Source organism: Polyodon spathula, chromosome 9, assembly GCF_017654505.1.
Source record: "Polyodon spathula isolate WHYD16114869_AA chromosome 9, ASM1765450v1, whole genome shotgun sequence".
Lineage (NCBI taxonomy): Eukaryota > Metazoa > Chordata > Actinopteri > Acipenseriformes > Polyodontidae > Polyodon > Polyodon spathula.
The window spans coordinates 4,262,992-4,285,092 of NC_054542.1; the positions used below are offsets into that span (position 1 = coordinate 4,262,992).

Consider the following 22,101-nt stretch of genomic DNA (forward strand, 5'->3'; position numbering starts at 1 on the left):
GCCGTTCCTGTGTTGCGCTTACCTTACAATATTTGAAAGGCGTTGCCATTGCTATTAAACACAAACATGGATTGCCTATGTGGTGGTCGCACAAGTTGTGATTAAACACACTGCAGTGTATCCCTGTATCGCTGCCTCCTGCAGAGGAAGGTCTCTAGTAAATTAATTAGATTTGTGTTAATGTTGCGTGCCTGAATGCCTCCATCTTGCGCCCCTTTTACTCAATGAAAGCCAGCCCTCTTGCTGAATCACTTCTGATCGCATATCAGATTTACTATGAACTGCTTCATCAAATTGCTGTTGCTGCTCAATGGAAAGCAGACAGGAGGCTGTGCCACAAAGCAGCACAGGTCAAGTTACTATCCTATCCAGCTGCATGTCGTGCCAAAACACAGTCACCTCCAACTGCTGGCGGTTTATGTAAATTTTATATTTAAAAAAAAACCGTGGCCATATGAGTACCTACGCCCTCTCAGCTACCCGATCAATAGTGAATATTAAAATAAGCTGGCGTATTAGATTCGCATATCTGTGCGCTATATTATAAACTGTGCGCTCCCTGTAATCTCCTGCCATTCATGGAAGTACTAACTACTACCACGACAAAGAACGAGAAGCATCATTCTAATATTGCTTTTACTTTGTATGCCTTTTTTATTTGCCAACCAACCGACTATAGAGTATAATTTATTTTTTCTTATTTTCACTGAATGTATATTTCAATGATAGGAAAGGGAAACAGCAGACGTACGAAACCAAGTTTTTAGAGATGCCAGACAATGTTTCTGTCCTTAGGAACTCCACGGAACTCGGGGAAAGTCAAGCCCCGGCAAGGAGTTCTCGACCTGCCTGGGCAGTGACAGCGCTGGCCAGCGTGCTGATTTTCACCACCGTTGTGGATATCTTGGGCAATCTTTTGGTGATTATTGCAGTACTCAGAAATAGGAAACTTAGAAACGCAGGTAAGAAAATCATTTTCTGCTTTTTATAGCTACTACCAGGTAACTATTTTAACGATTATATAGTTTTAGCAAATAACACTTCAGAAGGGTCTAAGTTGTCACTTCCATTCAAGATTATTTGTGTAATAGTAATAGACATAGTGTGTGTGTGTAATGTGTATATATATATATATATATATATATATATGTATATATATATATATATATATATATATATATATATATATATATATATATATATATATATATATATATATATATATATGCAAGATGTGTTATGCAAACATCTTCAAATACAAAAAAGTGTCTGGATAAACTATATTAATTAACATATTGGATATTATGAGTGTCATTTACTAATAATTTAATTGTGATATTCCATTAAGAAAAAGTCCATTAACAACATAACAGGGAACGCGTATAGCAAAACGGTTATAACAAAGCAGCTCGTCAAAATAGGTAGAAAGAGTTTTGAAACACACGCTATGAAAAGTCTTCCTTTGGTGGTGAAGTATGCAGGGCAAGCGAATTACATTTTAGGCTTTACTCAGTTTCCAGTTATGGAATGGCAACACCATAGCGCTAAAATATCGAAAAAAAATAAAATAAATAAAAATAAAACAACATGTCTTTTAATTAATGTATTAAGTTTCTTTTAGTATTTTTTTTTTAAAATTTAGCACAAGTGAGTACACACTGAATTTAATGATTTAAACCTGCATCAAATTGAGCGTCCATAATTGCCAGTTAACCTTGTTTAAAATGATAGACATGCGCGTGTTTAGGCACGTCAGATCCAGTAGCAGTGTGCTTCTAGCTAGACAGTTCTGTCATTATCTGAAACGTGGTTAAGAGGAATTGTATTGAGTTATTACGAGCTAACGTGTAAAACATACCTAAAACAGAATATTTAACAAGTCTCGATAGCAAAGCACTGGGTGCGTTTGCTTTTGTGTAAGTTATAGAGCCAGCGCTCCTTTGGGTGTTTGAATCCGTGCATGTGTGGCGAGGAAATCAATGTAAGACAGTACTGCAGCCTTAGCATTTCGGACCTGTCAGGAGTTTCTACTACTCCCAGTGTCCCGATATACAGTCCATTACCTTGTTTATTTCTTCACGGATAAAAACTCAACTGAAAATGTATTTGATAATAGCAAGTATTTTGAACAGGTCCACTGTTTAAAATGAGCAACAGTTGTTTTTAATTTGACTGTTGGACCAATGTTTTTGCTGTCTGTCATCAGTGTTCTGTATTTAAACAGTATTTTTTTGCCACAGTTGTTGTTGGTATTAGCAACATGGGTTTGTATAGGCAGCATGTTAATCAATCCAGTAAGCTAAGAACCAAGTTAAAAGTAATTCTTTCTTTTCTGTCTAAATCTCAGCTTCAAGCTGTGAATAAAGAAACTAATTTCTAGCTTGATAAAGGGATTTTGCTGTAAACTATTAGCAACTGTTTATACTATTGTCTTCGAGGTTTCAATGGATGCAACTTGCAGGAAGTCTTCTCTGAATCCGCCATTGTTTATAAAGTCAGTGAGTATGTTCCCACAATACTGCGGCCTTCACTAATTTACCCCGATTTTGTGAATTCCCTTGACATTTACTTATCTGAAAGAGCGCAGACACCAACTTCAAAAACCTGCTGTAGCATAGCCAAAATCTAGATAGAGCAGGGGAATATATATTTGCTCAAACAAAAAACACAAAACTGCAGGAAATGAAACTTGAGTCTCATTTTATTCAGTTTTGAGCATATATTTATTTGTAGTTGATGTGCAGTGGAAACAATATCAGGAGCAGACCAATTTTTTTAACAGTAGTTGGTCTAAATACACTGACATACCACATTCCTTCAAATTTAACACCCACTTTTTTTAACCAATTCTTCTTCTAAAAAATGGCCTGCATCTTAAATTTGAGTGCAGTATAGTGATGCGTATATTAAAATTTTCACCAAAAGACATGGCTGACCATGCACACAACAGCAACGTGACTGACTGGCAGTTGAAGGGTTCCATAGTGGTTATCCTGCAGCGCGGACGCTCTCCTCCTTGATGTAAACAAAGAAAGCTTTCGCTCAGGGCCCGCCTGTGTATCTATGGCCGTGGTGCAGTAGCCTTGAACTGGCATTGCTGTGTTAAGCAGGTGTAGGCTCCCTGGGCACGCCTCCCAGCCAATCAGGACCTCCCAATCAGCTCAGCTCTGGGCAAGCCATCCTGTTTTCCACAGAAGCAGCGTTTCGTTATTAGGCTTAGTTTTAATCAAACCCCCGTATTTTTCTACTTGCCACAGAAAACGTGTTTGGGTAATCACAACTGAAAATGAGAAGCAGTGCATAACTATAATGCTCTGTGTGACAGCAGACAGCTGTAAACTGCCTCCATATGTTATTTTCTTATATGGGTAAATGCGTCTTTGTAAATGCATCTCTATTTGATTTTCTATTTTTTTTCCTCAAGTTGAGGGTGGGAAATTTGGGCTGCGCCTTAAATTCGGATGAATACGGTAATTACAATTTGAGAACCAAGGTTATGAAAATCAATCAGCTAACTGTGCATGCTGTTCACTTATGACTGTAACAATATGCAGATACATTTTAAGCCACTGGCTGCTGTGTTAGTTGAGCAGTCTTTGTTATTCAGGGCTGTAAGTATCAGTAGGGCACTGATCACAGGTTTCTCTGTGCAGGGTTTGGGAAGAGAATTCAGGTTACCTTGGACCAGTGAAAAACAAGATCAGAGCCAGACTGCTTGTGCTTAAATATAGCCTAACATTGATTTGCATGGCAAAATATTTAATCTGTTTGTTTTCTTCTGCTAATAAGAGGTAGGCAACTTTTAAAACCTCTTGGTAACGAATCACGAGGAGTACCCATCAAAAGCGTACTAATACATTTGGCCTTTTTACAGTATCTGTAAATGTTTTAGCCATCTGTACCCATCATTTTGTTTAGACTGCATGAATAGTTTCACACACTCTACAATTCAGTAGCCAGATGGCAACCTATAAAAATATTAATAAAAAATAAGCCTGTTTCTTTGTAAACTGTATCATTGCTGATTGCTAGCTCTTGTATCCAGGACCCTTTAGAAAATTAGTTGCTACATCCCCAGGATCCTGTAATTCTTGCTTTTTATTAAGTGGCACTGAAGCACTGTATAAGTACTTACATTGAAGTTTAACATGAACTGGATTGTGTTGTGTATTGTATAGCTGTGGCCAAGAACATATTACAATATGGCAATATATGTGCAGGGTGGCACAGTGGCATAGTGGTTAGCGCTGCTGCCTCACAGTGCCAGAGTCCTGGGTTCATTCTGTCCTAGGGGTCTGTCTGTGTGGAGTTTGAAAGTTCTCCCCATGTCTGCATGGGTTTTCTCCAGGTACTCTGGTTTTTTCCCACAGTCCAAAGGCATGCTGTGCAGGTTGATTGGTCATTCTAACTTGCCCTCTGTGTGTGGTCTCCAGGTTAAGCTCCAGCTCACCGCAACCCTGTGAAGGATTAAGCAGTTAATGATAATGGATGGATATATGTGTACATATGCATTATGGACTGGGTTAGTAAAAGGCTAGAGCAGTTATATAAAGTGATATGATTGTACAGTATTAAAACTTTAAATGCTAATCTCAAAACTATGTTTTTATGCGTTGCTGGATCTTATGAAATTCAATTAGATCCCCCTTGCCATGTTCTAATACTAAGTCATGTTATTTATTTGTACTGTTTGGTTCAAGTGTAACCCTTTATCCTTTCACATTTTTTATAGTATTTTTATTTTATGCCCCCTACTGTCTGCTTCTTTTAAATTATACAAACACAACAAAAAAAAAAAACATGCTTTATTCTTCATGGAAATCCAGGGTCTAACTGGCTGTACTGTAGTTTTACACTGATACAAGCATGTGTATTAGATTGTTTTCTCTTTGACATACCATTGTTTTCTGTAAACTACACTGCATTATTATTAGTATCACTAATTCACCACAGACTCTTTCATTGGTACAATCTCCATCTCTCAGCATAGGCGAGAGGCAGTTTGACTCCGCAGAAAGACTGAAAATGAGGAGGAGGATGGAGAGGAGGAAGTCTACAAAGAGACATAGACATAGACATAAGTCTACACTCTACAAAGAGACATAGGTTCAAATTGACCTTGCTTGTTTTATTATTAGTAGCTGAGACTGACTGAAGGTTGCTTTAAAAGTGTGATTTATCGCCATAATACAATGTCTGCATGACTTTTGGTGATGATTGCAAAGATTTTCCTGTCAACTGAATTATTATATTTGCAGGTGAATTAAGAGTGGCCTACCTATACATAGCTTTTCTAAATCTAACTGGCAAGCAGCCAGGCATCTCATTAATCATGATTAGAAACATCTAAAACAAAAAGGGACAATTGAGGGTAATAGTGTATCATTGACAAGTTAAAAAATTCCTGAACTGAAGCTCACATAATTATTACCCATGGGATAGTCATTGTCCAACAGCAACATGTACAAAATCTACAGGGCTTATTTTCTTAATAAATTCTTTTGAAGATGAAGAAAAAAAGTCAGAATGTCAGTTTAAAGAAATTCCTCTGCAGCATTTGCCAGTTTATTCCAGACATGAAAAAAATATGGGTTTATGGAAGAGAATGTTGCATGAGTTTGTACAGTTGCTCGCTGAAGAGACTTTTTAGAGTATAATCGGTCACATGATGCCATTTCAGCAATAGTTTTTATTAAAAGTATACTAATAAAGTCAAACCTTTGCTGTAAATGTGCCAACACTGTTCCACAACCAAACCTGTACTGTAAAAAATACTACAGGAGTTTATGCCTGTCGGGTTATTTTAACCCTAACCCTCACCCTAATCCTAACCCTTACCCTTACCCTAACCCTTTTATATATAAACATTTACCTACAGTATATAACCCCCTCAGCAGACCTATTAAACAACATAAAATTTGAACGACAGTTAAAACTGTGTTTAACTGATTGTGTAGCAACACCCTTTGTTTCCATGTAAAGCTGGATTTTACATACACACTGGTATTACATACAGTACAGTACAGTAGTTCCAACCTAATAAAAGCCTTTATATTAAATTGCTTTCTCTGTGACATAAATTGTTTTCTGCATACTAGACTGTATGACTATACCTTTGGACCAGCGGTAGAGGAATTGCTCGAGCGCTGTCATCAAGAACGTGAGGCGTCTTGGCAGATAGCCTCAATGCTCCCCTCCGGTACGGGAGAGAATGAGATGCTTGTGTCCACCCATACTCACAAGGTGACTCAGACGGTTCTGTGTGATGACCCAAGGCACCACCTTCAGGCTTCCATGGCAGCTAACAGCAGGGCCTAACCGCAATGACTGGAAGGAGCTGGATGTGGGATTCCAGCACAATAGCGATCTCGGAGGCACTTCCAAAGCTGCCCCAAGCAGCCCCCACAATAGGCTGTGCCTCAGCCTCAGCAGACCCGTCAGGGTCCCTGACAGCTTGCAGCTCAGGCGGACTTGCAGCTCGCCACCGTACACACCGGTTAAGCACACCATCACATTCTCCAGTCTGTCCGGCTGGGTGACCGGTTTACTACTGCAGACTTAAAGGACGCTTATTCATGTTCCTGTTCGTCCCGCGTAAAGGAAATATCTCCACTTCGCTTTTCAAAGAAGCGTCTTTGAGTATTCCGTGCTGCCAATAGGCCTCTCCTTAGCCTTAGATGCCACCCTAGCCCCTTGTGGCTGCAGGGGATCAGGGTGCTGAATTACCTTGGTTACGGGTTCAGCTGTCCCCAGTCACAGTAAGGGGCAGTGGACAATATGGCAGTAGTGACGGAGCATCTGTCAAGGCTAGGTCAACCCTCAACGATGCCAAAAGTCATTTAATTCCAGTGCAAGGTACGGTTTACCTGGGACTCCCGCTGGCCTACCTTACAATGCAAGTCTATCTGTCAGATGACAGAGTAGCTGACATTCAAATCTGCCTATCCTTGTTTCAACAGGGGGCGACAGTGCTTTTGGTGTTATGTCAGAAGTTTCTGGGTCTGATGGTCGCAGCTTCATTTAGCCTTCCAGCTGGGGTTACTCCATATGCGTCCGCTTCAGGCATGGCTCAATGCCTTTCGGCTACATCCCAAATTATATTGCAATTATATTGCAGTTTCTGCAAGATTTTCTAGAGGCGAGCAGGTCTCCCTCTATGCTGAAAGTGTACCTAGCAGCAATATTTGCATGACATATCCTCATTGACTCAGTACATTCAAGCTACTTTTATGACCTGTTTTATTTTCCTGCCGTATTGCACAGAATGTAACATGAAACTGATGAAAAACCCTAATTAAAAACACATAGATATGGCCCCATTTCCAAAATATGATTGTATCTTTTCAATGAGCATGGACAATGTGGGCAATCTCCCATCGGGAAAATTTCATTAGGGTTATCTGATTAGGCTTTCACCGAGGGGTAGTTATGTAATAAACTCTTATTGTGGTTTTCTTTTACTCCGAATACTGGCATGTTACGACTGTCAATCAGTCAATTATGCTTTGAAATAAAGATTAAATAAATATTAATATAAGATATGGGTTTCCCTTAAGGAGTATGTGTCTATAATTCTCTAACTATGCCCATTTTTAATATTCTTCTTGTTAAATACTTTGTACAAATATTACTACTACCTATATATGACATAATTCCTTTGAATGTCTGCTACTGTCCATATCTGGGGGTTATATTTCAACCTAGGGCTACACATCAAATATTATTCAGTGACAGATCATTTCACGGCTCATGAGGTATCAGTGACCCTTAAATATCTCAAAGCTGCCTGTCATATTTCTTTAAAGTTTGCCTAAAGGTGCTGTAGCAGTAAAGCAGGCAACTGGTTCCCAGCTTGATAGCATCACAGTTCTTCTTTGCACAGGCTTAGATAACTTGGAATGTTTATTTTTTAAAATTTTCAACTGACAAAGGATCCCCAGAATTACTTAACATTGTACTGTCCAATACAGTTTTATTCACAATGAGACAGAGGAGCATGCATTCTTCCAGTTGAGAGGAAGTCTGGACACAACTGAAACAGCCTTTCCATAGAATCAACTGGAAAGTCAACCACACCCATTTCCCATTTAAGAGTAGTGCACAGAAATGGAAACTATGGGTAGAGACAACGGTCTTTGATGAATATTAATTCTCATTATTTCCATCCAGACAGAAATTCTTGCAACTGATATGATCAAGCTAAGCATTATTTATGGCAGCTGTGAATGTTCCTTTTTTTAATGAAACAACTATATATTCTTTTAATGAAACAGTGCCGCTAACAACGGGAGAGTGTATTAAACCCTATACCAGGAATCATGTTTAATATAAATCTGAACATCAATGTGGGCCACTTTTACCTATGATAGTGGTGATTTGCAATTAAGTCCAAGAGGGATGGCTGCAGAGTGCAGTGGCTTCAGGGCAGTATTGAAACCGGGGTTGCCAAAATGTTCTCTATAGAAGTGCAGTTAACTTAAAATGACCCACTTTCAGGCAGTTATCAGGGGAAGATGTTGACAGGAAGATTGCTATTCAGCAGTGGCAACTGATCACCCCATGTGCAGTTAAACATTTGAAATGGGTTTTACTGATTACAAAATCCCATGAGTTAAAGTGGTATAGTGATTTATTTTATAGCACTTTACTGGGGACAGCTTTAATGAATTGCAGAGCATTGTCCCTCTCCACCTCAGCAAAGCCTGCTGTTGTGCTTGGTAAGACATCACTTGTGGGGCTTATGTAGATGGTTTTATTGACCTTAGTATATCATTGTTTGTATATCATTACAAAACCCCCTGACATGAATTCATATGAATGTGATTTACGACAAAAAACAAAATTAATTATTAATGCGTTTCACCCTTGCTGTGTGTAATACCATGATCTTATTGATATTGCCATTGATGATATTATTCTTATCTTTGTTATCAACTGTAACTGATTATACTTAACCATGAACAACCGTGTTGTATTTTGTACATTTTATTTCATTTTTCTTCATTTTTATGGCCCCTGTCATTTTGCAAGAGGGCTTGTAGAAATCTCATTGCTTTCCGTAGCTCTGAGGTGATGTATTATTTTAGGAGTTCTTTTTATAGTATTCCTGTTTGATATAAAACCTTTTTTTTTTTTTGCTGCGTAAAACCACATTTTGCATGTAATGCATTCTTAAACAGAATGGTATAACCACATATCTGGTGATAACAATCATTCTTATTGATGCTGTCTTGCTATTTAGCAGGATCCTTTGAAATACCTCTGTGACAAATGATAACTGGCCTAGATGGCAAGAACGCTGAGCATGTGGGATTAAAAAAAACTAAATGATTTAACCAGTCTTACACTGCCTAAAGTCATCATAAAGTCTGCCAGTAAAGACAGTTCATATGGGAACAGTGTGCCCAACATTATTGTTACATGGAGTTTTGACTCTGATAACCTACAATCCCCACGAAAGGATTGTACTGTACAGTTCTTTAACATCTTCTGTAAAGGCTTTTTGAGGTCACCAGTGAAAAATGACTGTCACAAACCAGCCTGGAAGACAGAAACACTTTCATTTGACATGTGGTGTTGAATAAGAAAAGAAAATACCCCCTATAGTTTAAATTTCTAAATAACGTTTAGAGATAATTTCAACTTTTTACCAACTATATATGTATTGCAGTGTCTTGTCATATTCTTGACATTTTGGATATTGTTTAGTGCTGAACAGGTTTAGAACAAACATGGTCTATTTTTAATGTGTTTTGTCCCACCCTTTGGCACAGTGAATATGCCAAAGTCATTCACTTGTGACCAGATTTGGCATTAACCCACTTCACCATCTGGCTCCCATTCATCTCTATTGTAAACCCTTGGACTGCAGTTGTGTGGAATTTGTTCCTGCCTGTGTGCTTCCATTTTTAAACCAGCGCCCCTCCATTCGCGTTGCTGTTCCCACAATATATTCATTGAAAATATTTGGGGCTTCTGATTTTCGGTAACCGATAAAACCCAATAAAACACCCCTGATACAAAAAATAAAATCGTTGAATAGCCAATAAATACCGGAAAGCACCAGAAAACTGTGGAAATGGTTAATCAATACATGCTGACTTTACCCTTTTTCATTTAAAAAATAAAACCTACTACAAAAATAATAATAAATACATTTCCCAGTGCTGCTGGGCAATGTCCCGCCTTTCTGACTTGCATCTATCATTGATTCTTTCTGAATACTTTAAACCCGCCCCAACTACTGAGTGACTGCACATTCCTACATTCCTATTTAAAATGAGATTACAATCAGGATGGAGGCTTGTTAGTGGTATTTAAAGCTGTATTATAGTTAAGATACAGAGGATTTAAAGCAGAATTGTGGCAAAATTTACAAAAATGCCTACACACAAAAACCCCAGAAAAATGTACCTGTGACCATAGGGATTTCGTCGTGGAAAACAGCAGAGGAAAGAAGGTACAACTTAAGTGTGCAAGTACTTTTGAGTTGCTACTATACATATTTTGACAGAAAAAAAAGCGCTCAAGCATTTTGTAAAGTAACCAAAAACACTAATGTCATACAGTATATCAAAACCGAAAGTCCCCCCAAAAAAAAACCAAAACACGATTCACATAAAGCTTGAAAATAGCAAAAAATAAGCACCGAAAAATACAATTAATAAATTCCGAAAAACAGAAGCCCTAAATATATTCTAGGAAAATGTTTTCTCACTGACACATGATTTACATTCATGTTCAACACTTCTAAAATTCCCTCAGTTTACATCAGCATTTTAAATGATTCAGGAGTGAAGTGCTACATTTAACTCGCTCTGAAACTGCCTGACAGGACTCGGCCCAAGAGAGCAACACTGGTTGTCCCAGTTCTGAAATGGCATTGATTTAACAGTGACCCACTTGTAGGCATAAACAGCAACAGCAAAGTTGCAATGCACTAGCAAATGCCCAAGTGTAATGAACACATTGCATCTCAGATAGCTTTTTATTGACTTTGTACATATTTAAACAGTGGCTTTTCAATAACACTTTATAAATGTTTCATGAAAGCAAAGCATTATAACGGAAGTGTAGGCCTGTCATGCAGAGCAAAAACAAAACATTTTTAACAAACGTTTTCACGAGATAATTATGCTAAATATTTCCGTTTTCACAAGAAAATACAGGTGTCTTAAGTATGTACCCTTTTTTTAACCTTACCTGAATGTTCTGTAAGTTAAATGTTAAAACATATTTGTTTCTCTCTCACAGGCAATGTATTTGTTGTGAGCCTGGCTTTCGCTGATCTAGTGGTGGCATTCTACCCATACCCTCTTGTGCTGTTTGCTATTTTCCACGATGGATGGGCCTTGGGGGATATCCAGTGTAAAGTGAGTGGCTTCTTAATGGGCTTGAGTGTGATCGGCTCCATCTTCAACATCGCTGGTATAGCAATAAACAGATACTGCTACATCTGCCACAGCTTTGCCTACGATAAACTTTACAGCTACAGAAACACCCTGCTCTTTGTGTTACTGATTTGGGTGTTGACGATAGTTGCCATTGTGCCAAATTTTTTTGTCGGGTCCCTTCAGTATGACTCTCGGGTCTACTCTTGCACTTTTGCTCAGACAGTGAGTTCGTCATACACTATTGCTGTAGTGGTAATCCATTTCTTGGTACCCATTACGGTTGTAACTTTCTGTTATCTAAGGATATGGATCTTAGTGATTCAAGTTAGAAGGAAGGCCAGGAGTGAAGTCAAGCCCAGAGTGAAACCCAGTGACATTAGAAACTTTTTAACTATGTTTGTGGTTTTTGTGCTCTTTGCCATTTGCTGGGCTCCTCTGAACTTTATTGGACTTGCAGTGGCTATCAATCCAAAGGAGATAGCACCAAAAATCCCGGTGTGGCTGTTTGTTGTAAGTTATTTCATGGCTTATTTTAACAGTTGCCTTAATGCAATAATCTACGGACTGCTCAATCAGAATTTCAGGAAGGAGTATAAGCGCATTATTATGTCACTGTGGAAGCCACGGCTCTTCTTCCAGGAGACATCTAAAGGAGGAACAGACGGGATGAAAAGCAAGCCTTCCCCAGCTTTGAACAACAACAACACTCGAGTGAAATGCAACAGCGTGTAATAATACTATGTCTGGTGTGGTAGTCATGCACTTCCGGTACAGATGCAAAAAGGAGTATATTGTAAGTAGCAAAGCAAACTGAAAAAACATGGGTTTCATTTTAAGAAATATTGGAGTGCCATTCACAATGTAATATATTATGATCATGTATCATATCCTTACATGCACCTCAGGTTGCCTATTTCTGCTGCTGAAGCAATACATTTAATCTAAAAGCAACAACATTCTGATAACCAAGTTTATTAAAATATATATATATAATTCATACAAGAAGTATGTAGTTAGTTGGTCATTCATTGGGGCAAATGACTCGTTTGGCTTTCGTTTGCTTTTCATTTTCATCATGTACAATACAATAACTATCTGTGATAATTTGTGGTCGTGGTAGTGGTGAGGGTTATCAGAGCGGAAAACTGAAAAACGCATATAATTGAATAACTATTTATTCCCAACCCTTTAATTAGGGCTTGTACCTTTAAGACAAAGACCAGTACACGAGGGAGGGTGAAAGAGTTCAAACGCAACACAGGTTAATAGGTGAAGGCAGTGGATGATAAGTTGTCGATTTCTTAATTACAAAAAATAAATAAATTCCATATGTCTATTGTGATGATTTGTGTAACAAAACCAAATTCAAATCGAGTGGTTCCAAACGTTCATTCATTTTGGAGAAAATATCCATTCAGCTCAAACAGTGAAGGTTTTAGCTTCACACCACATAAAAATAGCATCTATCCACAATGTGTCATTTTATTAAAGTTTATATTACATGCTCTATGAAAATTGTTAAAGTATTAATGTCAGCATTTATACAGCCTGTATTTAAATTCTGCACTAAAATCACTAAAGTCACTGGTCTAAACTAATGAATTATGCACTGAAGGGGGCACGTATATTCTTGAAGAAGTGTAGTGAAGACACTGAAGAGGTTTTTGTAAAAAAAATTATTGATTTTAGTAACAAAATTGTAAATTAAGCATAACTTGTTTAACACAGAAAACACTAACATGTAACATCCACACTTTTTGCATGTGGAATGTATTTTATTAAAAGTATATTTTGAGGTTACTGTAATCACCTTATTCTGACTTCAGAAAAGCACAATAAAAAAGCCTTTAAACCACTTGAAGTTGTTTCATGGAAATTGGCTGCACTGAATGTGGCATCTATGTGTTGTAAATGCTATATCTTTTTTATTCTTTTATATGTGTTTGCTTTTGCAGTATACTGTCCCTTGGGCCTAAAAAATATATGTTTAGGAACTGGTTTGCTGACTGACACCCCCAAAATACTCCTGACCAAGGTCATTTTATTTAGATTTTCAAATCTCAACTGAAAAATAAATGTTCATAACCCCACAACAGTGTAGAACAGAGTGTTTTATTTGAACTCAACCATCACCACCACCACCACAGAAGTAGATCATACACAGGGCCAGATGCAGAAACAGTAAGTAATGAGAATGTTTAAAGTCACAGGGTGTTCAATAATGCATACAATTAAAATATGTTTTTATTATTATTATTATTATTATTATTATTATTATTATTATTATTAGTTTAAAATGTTTTGAAAACTGATATATTTTGTACTGTTAAGGATAAAAAGGCAGACAAAATATGCTTATTCAGGATATTTTTTACATCTCCCGAGATGTGGCACAGACTGTGTTACAGAAATGTCATGGCCTGCAGAAGTGTTCTTCTTGGCATCCTAGCTTTTCAGTTCTTTCCGGTGCAAACCTGTTTTTCAGTGTCAATTTGCCACACCTGACACTTGACATCAATTGAAGCCCATCTATCACACTGGTGCAATTTTCAAAGTTACATGGAAAATAGATATTTTTTTGAAGAATTACTTCATCCATAAATTCATAAACACTGTGAAGGGTGAGTCTACTGGACTTACCTCGTCTACACAAAAGTTAAATACTGGTCTATAACAAATTATATTGCACACTGTTACCAAGGAGATTGGAAACAGGAAGTGGTACACAGCCTAGGAATGGATTAGGTACCATACGGCAGCAGCAACATTTAATCTTTAATGCTGTATTTCAAGTAATAGAATATCACAATAATGTTGCCGTGTAAATAGAGCAGGTAATTCCTGTGAAAAGAATGAAGAACTCTATAATATAGTGGTATTATTGGTGTATGCCTTTATGTCATACAATTGATATTCCATGGTGGGTAATAATCCTCATGTACAAGTCTGCCTTCGCTTCCTTATGTTTTGTCATTTTGCATGCTGCACTGGAGAACATCTGGAGCATGAATGCCTCCCAGTTATCTGGTGGCGTGATGTGTTAATAATACAGCTCTGGTAACTATCCGACTAGAACCTTTTTTATTACAGCAAGCGTCAACATTATTTTTGCCAGATCTGGGTTTGTTTACTATTATCAGTTGTGTTTTGTCCTGTTACAAATTGAAATCCTGTAGAAGCTGACAATTAACTCTGTTGGTGTAGATGAAGCTGAAACAACTGTTTATGGATTTATTATGCATGATTGAAGTGTTTTTTGATGTAAAGTTTGATAAATGCCATAAATAAATGAGATTCAAACTCTGTTTGCATTAGAACACCATATTATGCCTATAATGATGTGTTATTGACATTGATAAACCATAAGGCATGTGGGAACGCTGTTCTTAATATAATGAATAATTATGATGAATTGGTTTTATATAACATGGAATACACCAGGTGGCAGTTTTATATACTGCATAATTGAAGACAATCTTGGGGAAAGCCAAAAAAAAAACACAATTACAATATTAAATCATGGCTTATGAAATATGTATAATCACTGAATACAGATGACATGCATTTGCTATCTACTATAGTACAGAAATACATAATCGACATAGTCAACTGAACACCCACAGAAGAAGGATGGTTGTTCTTCAAAAATGTAGTACTAGAGGCGCAAAACAATTATATCCCTAAAGTAGACAAATCTAAATGTAAAACTAAATTGCCAAAATGGTTTAATAGATCAATTAAAAAAAATATTCAGCCAAAAAAGGCACTTTACAGAGCATTAAAAAACGCAAGTCAAAAAGGAAGTTAGAAAGGCCAAGAGAGAAATAGAAATGAACATTGCTAAGGGAGCTAAAACCAATTCCAAAATGTTTTTCCAATATTACAACAGCAAGCAAACATTCAAAGAGGAGATTAAATGTTTAAGAGATACAAATGGCAAAATCATAGATGAAGAAAAAAAAATAGCAAATATATTAAATATTACTTTTCACAAGTTTTTACAAAGGAAGATACTGACAACATGCCCCACATGTCATCCAGTTCCTATCCAGTTTTAAATAACTTTAGCATAACTGAGGCAGAAGTGTTAAAGGGACTAGGAGCTCTTAAAATAAACAAATCCCCTGGGCCGGATGAGATCCTCCCAGTAGTACTCAAAGAAATGAAAGAAGTAATTTACAAACCGCTAACCAAGATCATGCAGCAGTCTCTTGACACAGGGGTGGTACCGACAGACTGGAAAATTGCAAACGTAATACCGATCCACAAAAAGGGAAACAAAACTGAACCAGGTAACTACAGACCAGTAAGCCTGACTTCTATTATATGCAAACTTATGGAAACTATAATAAGATCCAAAATGGAAAATTACCTATATGGTAACAGGGTCCTGGGAGACAGTCAACATGGTTTTAGGAAAGGGAGATCGTGTCTAACTAACTTGCTTGATTTTTTTGAGGATGCAACAACGATAATGGATAATTGCAAAGCATATGACATGGTTTATTTAGATTTCCAGAAAGCTTTTGACAAAGTCCCGCACAAAAGATTAATTCTCAAACTGAACGCAGTTGGGATTCAAGGAAACACATGTACATGGATTAGGGAGTGGTTAACATGTAGAAAACAGAAAGTACTGATTAGAGGAAAAACCTCAGAATGGAGTGTGGTAACCAGCGGTGTACCACAGGGATCAGTATTAGGTCCTCTGCTATTCCTAATCTACATTAATGATTTAGATTCTGGTATAGTAAGCAAACTTGTTAAATTTGCAGACGACACAAAAGTAGGAGGAGTGGCAAACACTGTTGCAGCAGCAAAGGTCATTCAAAATGATCTAGACAAGATTCAGAACTGGGCAGACACATGGCAAATGACATTTAATAGAGAAAAGTGTAAGGTACTGCACGCAGGAAATAAAAATGTACATTATAAATATCATATGGGAGATACTGAAATTGGAGAAGGAATCTATGAAAAAGACCTAGGAGTTTTTGTTGACTCAGAAATGTCTTCATCTAGACAATGTGGGGAAGCTATAAAAAAGGCTAACAAGATGCTCGGATACATTGTGAAAAGTGTTGAATTTAAATCAAGGGAAGTAATGTTAAAACTGTACAATGCACTAGTAAGACCTCATCTTGAATATTGTGTGCAGTTCTGGTCACCTCGCTATAAAAAAGATATTGCTGCTCTAGAAAGAATGCAAAGAAGAGCGACCAGAATTATTCCAGGCTTAAAAGGCATGTCATATGCAGACAGGCTAAAAGAATTGAATCTGTTCAGTCTTGAACAAAGAAGACTACGTGGCGACCTAATTCAAGCATTCAAAATTCTAAAAGGTATTGACAGTGTCGACCCAAGGGACTTTTTCAGCCTGAAAAAAGAAACAAGGACCAGGGGTCACAAATGGAGATTAGACAAAGGGGCATTCAGAACAGAAAATAGGAGGCACTTTTTTACACAGAGAATTGTGAGGGTCTGGAATCAACTCCCCAGTAATGTTGTTGAAGCTGACACCCTGGGATCCTTCAAGAAGCTGCTTGATGAGATTTTGGAATCAATAAGCTACTAACAACCAAACGAGCAAGATGGGCCGAATGGCCTCCTCTCGTTTGTAAACTTTCTTATGTTCTTATGTTCTTATGAATGCATTTTGTGGTAATTTATAGAAATCACGGAGGTGTTTAAATCTGTAAATGGAGTCCTGAAAATCTAATAAACATCTCAGTAAAACCTTTGCATATTGATATGCTATCACCATTCCTGTTATTGGTTTCTTGAACAACTTTGCACATTCAGAGTCATGCATACAAAACAGAACCTAAAAAAAAATTATATTCAGAATGTTCACATACCAGATACTTTTAGTAAATAAAAGAATCGTTTTTTGGTGCCTCGCAAGACTTTGTTTTCTTATCAATGTTATTTTAATTAACAATCAAATCTTTCATCTTACTTTCCTTAAATATTTTAAGTTGAGTTGATGACTCTTCAGTGAGGTAGACTTTAACCACTCTCCTCCCATGATATAAGATATAAAATCAAACCTGGTCTTAGATGGCTTGTATTGCACAGCTTTTATTACACTGCTTAACATATCACATAATAATAGTTTCAAAATACTGATTCAGATGTCTGTCACAAAAAGGATGCAAGTGTAAAAACTGCTGAAGAGTGGCTGGAACTGAAACAATGTCTCCAGGTTCAGATGATTCATTCAATTCTCCCCTCACTTTAACAAAGCTTGAGCACACATGCACATTCTTGCTGCATGCACACACTGTCTATCGCCACCAAACACAGCCAATATGTCCTTCCCAGGAGATGATGTGGCTTTAAAGAAAAAATGTTTAACACAAGCGAACAAATATGCAGATCTAGCAAATCTAGATCTAGGTTTGTGGTCTGGTGGCTAAAGAAAAGGGGCTTTTTTAACCAGGAGGTCCCGGGTTCAAATCCCGGCTCACTCACTGACTCACTGTGTGACCCTGAGCAAGTCACTGAACCTCCTTGTGCTCCATCTTTCAGGTGAGATGTTGTTGTAAGTGACTGCAGCTGATGCATAGTTCACACAACCTAGAATCTGTCATTTGCATTGGATAAAGGTGTCTGCTAAATAAACAATAATAATAAAACATTAAGCACAATAAAAGCAAAAGAAAAAAAACAAAAGAATAAAAAGAACAAAACATGTAAGCTTTTACAGGACATTTTTGCCGCTTCAGAATTCCTCTGTTATATATATAAATACGGGTGGGGCTTGGCTGTAGATGCACTACTGAGTGTCCTTTGCTATGCAGTGCGAGTGAATAAATTGGACCTGACGCACCTGACAAGTGCTGAAAAAATTGACCCTTAAGGAATAATGCACGCATCACTACACTGCACTCGAATTTAAGACGCAGGCCAGTTTTTAAAAGAAAAGAATGTTTAAAAAGTGTGTCTCAAATTCGAAGGAATACGGTAAATACCCCAAAAAGGGTTGACATCTTGAACAATGTTGCTTGTCCTGACTCTATCTGTTCAAACAGAAACAAACAACATCAAACCAAATTGAGCATGCGATTGTGTAGGAGTAAAAAAAAAAAAAAAATCTAGGTTCAGATTTTAAAGCTGTCCACGCAAGAAGTATTCAAGTAAACAACAGTTTTTTTGAGTTTGTTGACTATATTGTAATTGGCTCCCACTAGGCCAGCCAGAAAGTCTGTCACTGTCCCTCTGAGTTCAGCTGATAGGCAGTGAGAGTCTGGGGGACTGGTGGTGAGAATAAATGATGGCTTGGTGTTCAAAATGTAAACATGCAGAGCATGGTTACTGTAATGGAACAGTAATTGCAAACACATTAACATGCCAATCTCTAGAAAACATGTAAGTGAGCAGTTTTATATTCATTTTTGTAGTTTTTCTTTACAGAAAAAAAAATGCATTCAAGCTGCAGTAAATTAGATAACGAAACAAATAAATAAATACATTTCAATGTCTGTAAAGTAAATGAGCAATGAATTATTTCAGCTGTAATACACTCTTCGTATATTCAAACAAATATAAATAACCATATATATTCAAACAAAACAGAATGCTTCAATAGTTTTAGAGTCGTTCATGTTAGTCTAGTCCTTCTCACATTCTCCACTGCATTTGCAAAGCGCTGTACACTTTAAGCCAGCTTTCTAACATTTGCAGCGACTTTTGCACCCTTTTGTGCATGCACAACTAAGCAACTCTTGACAAGATTATGAAGTCTGTGGAAGTGCGGTCCGCAGAGGTTGCCACTGTCCTGTGGTCCCTTTATCCCATCACCAGTTGTATGGATCTGGAAGCTCAGGAGAGCAAGTGTTTAACTGGCCCCAGATGTGTCCACCTTGGTACATAGCCCACTTTATATGAAGAAATAATGTTGCTTGGGTAGGTGGAATGTTTTCAATGGCTCTTCCTTTGCTAGTCAACAGTTGTTTTTTAGCTCCATTGATTAGTTTGTCGCTGGTTCTGTCATAGAACTGCACTACAAAGCATCCTTGTGTCTGCTTCTCCGTGATTACAAGGTGATAGTCCAGATCTGTCATAGGGTTGCTTGCAGAGAACATTTTCACTCTCAACTGTGACAGTGCGTTCAGCTAAAAAGCTGAAAAGTTCCATCTTATTCTCATCAATTCTCAGAAAGTCATTCCAGGTCCCTGGTACAGAAGTATTGTCTTCCACTTGTCTGAAATGGCAGAAAATTGTATCCGGAGTCTACCTAAAAAAACCCTTGCAAAAATCATTTTCTGGAGTGCCTCCATATCCTAAATCATTCAGGGGGTCCTAATGAAGAACTGTACAAAGTTTCATAATTGTAACAAAATGTGCACAATTCAACCCAAAAATGTCATATATCCGCTGGACTATACAGACGTAGAGAAAATATTGATAGAGGTATGTTTAACATTCCCTTCTCAATTTAGCAGAGAAACATACTATTCATTTGGCTGATTTATTTGTAATATGTGACTGACTCTTTTCCTTAAGCAAGGTAGTGACTTTTTATATAGGAAGTGGATTTAGTGACCCCCAAAATATGAAACTCCTAGCAAATACTATTGCACATTTAGAGGTGCAAACCTCGAAACCCACATTATGAGCTGTTACATGGTCGTGTCAAAAGTGCCATACTAGTACTTAATAAGGTGGGAAGGCTTCACTTCTACAAAAGCCTTGCCTGTTTGCAGACAAGATAAGTGAACTTTTGCCCTGCAGCTGATTTGCTCCAACGGTTTTTGTCCATAAGTGGCTAATAAGCCTGTGTCAGACGTCTAAAAGGAATTATGGATTGCTCATATTCATGCTCAGTGCACAGCACGGCAGTCCCTGGTGTGATCGTGGAATGACAGTGAACTCAACATAGCGGATTTGGGGAAATGGAGTCAGGGGTATTAAAACTGAAAATGAAATTAAATATGTTTTTCTACACATCCGTACTTCCTTAATGAATACCGTCACTGCATCACTGTATTATGGATTTTTTCATTAATACAGGGATAAAAAAACAGGGCTTACTTCTGGAATGTTTTTTTTTTTTTTTTTTTTGTATCTGTGTAATGCTACGTCTGGGGTTTTTGTTTTGTTTCACAGGCATTTGCTTAATACATTTTTTTTGGTGGCCAGACGAGCCAGCCTGCAGCTGCAGGTCATCAACACAACCTACAACCCCAGTTCAAGAAAACGCCACAATATCAGTAGTCTCGCAAAGCTAAACTAGATCTCAAAGAGAAACATTTAAACAAATCCTCACACATTTTTGTATGAATTTCTCTCCCTAAAAAAAAACTGCATGGAACCCTGAAAGGTACTATCAAATAGCATGAGAAAAAAAAAAACACTTATTTATATTTCCATGGAAACCACACCAGTTACTGAGACATAAGAAGTTCATTTGGTATTCCCCTTAAACAATAAATAATATTTCTGCTGATTATCTTTAATTTTTATTATTCAATAAAAATATGTTTTAGTACCACTTGTTTTCAAAATTGCTGCATTTTATCTCATGCCATGCAGAAACGTTCATACACGGTTTATAAGTTTTCATTTTTGAGTCAGATACTTGCCGGTAGTCACTGAAAGGCAATCCAGTCTTATAATATACATTCTGCAACTGCAGAACATTTTGTGCTGTAGGTGACCGCAAGGAGATTCCATAGAAAATGCTATAATTGTGTCTGCTATTCAGACTGTCAAGATAAAGATCAGAAGGTTGAAGAGGTGTACTTTTTGGATTCCTGGAGGTATATTTTGATCCATGCACACACCAAATGAGATTCCATTTATATATATATATATATATATATATATATATATATATATATATATATATATATATATATATATATATATATATATATATATATATATATATATATAAGAGGGACACTTTATTTTCCTTTGATGGGAAAAAACCATAACTGGTTTCTAGCAAGTGACCTATTACTGAAATTTAAAAGCTTGAAAGTCAGTGTAGTTTAATTTCAACATTTGAACTGAAATGAAAGGTAGTTTTCTTCCAACCAAAATCACACAAAGTATATATAAAGGCTAACTTATTAAACATATATTATAAACACAGTAGTTGGTCTAAACTCACACACAGCATGATTTCATAAGGCATCAATAAATTGCAGCGTGCATCCTCACCGAGAGAAGATGTCTCACGGTTTTAATTGTATTAGCACCAGTTTAATGAAACCTTACGGGAGTAAGGCTTGATTGTTTAATTACAGTTTTTCTGATGCTATGTATTCCCTATCAACATACTGGAAGCTGCTGGGTAGTTCATTACTAATTCTAACTTCCTACATGCATTATTGTATCTGTACCCTTAGTGTAATCAGTGCCGTACTACTTGACAGCAGTAACATGTTTTAACCGTGTGTAGTCATTTATAAATTATTTATTAACACTTTTATGCTTATTATATTATGTATAACATATAAACAATTAATCAGTGGTGGCTGTGAGTAGATGGGAGTCCTGAGCCAAAGGCAAAGTCAACTACCAGATTTCCTCCAACTCTCGTTCAGTGTGAGACTCATTCATTTGCCTGTTATATACATATAATAGAAGCAATATATGTGACACTTAAATGCCTCTTATTTTTCTTTGTTTGTTTTTTATGTGTATACGTTCATATATAAATGATATGCTAATTGGTTATAAAATGAGCCTAATGTTA

General features: G+C 37.1%; 1 protein-coding gene across 1 annotated transcript; it reads left to right on the plus strand.

Annotated features, from left to right (window-relative positions):
• The first annotated feature begins 769 nt into the window (after window positions 1–769).
• LOC121321283 (melatonin receptor type 1B-like) lies at window positions 770–12,376 on the plus strand. The gene is made up of 2 exons (XM_041260183.1): window positions 770–962; window positions 11,254–12,376. Exons 1-2 carry the CDS (start codon window positions 770–772, stop codon window positions 12,123–12,125), a joined length of 1,065 nt encoding a protein of 354 aa, XP_041116117.1. The 3' UTR covers window positions 12,126–12,376.
• The last annotated feature ends 9,725 nt before the right edge of the window (window positions 12,377–22,101 follow it).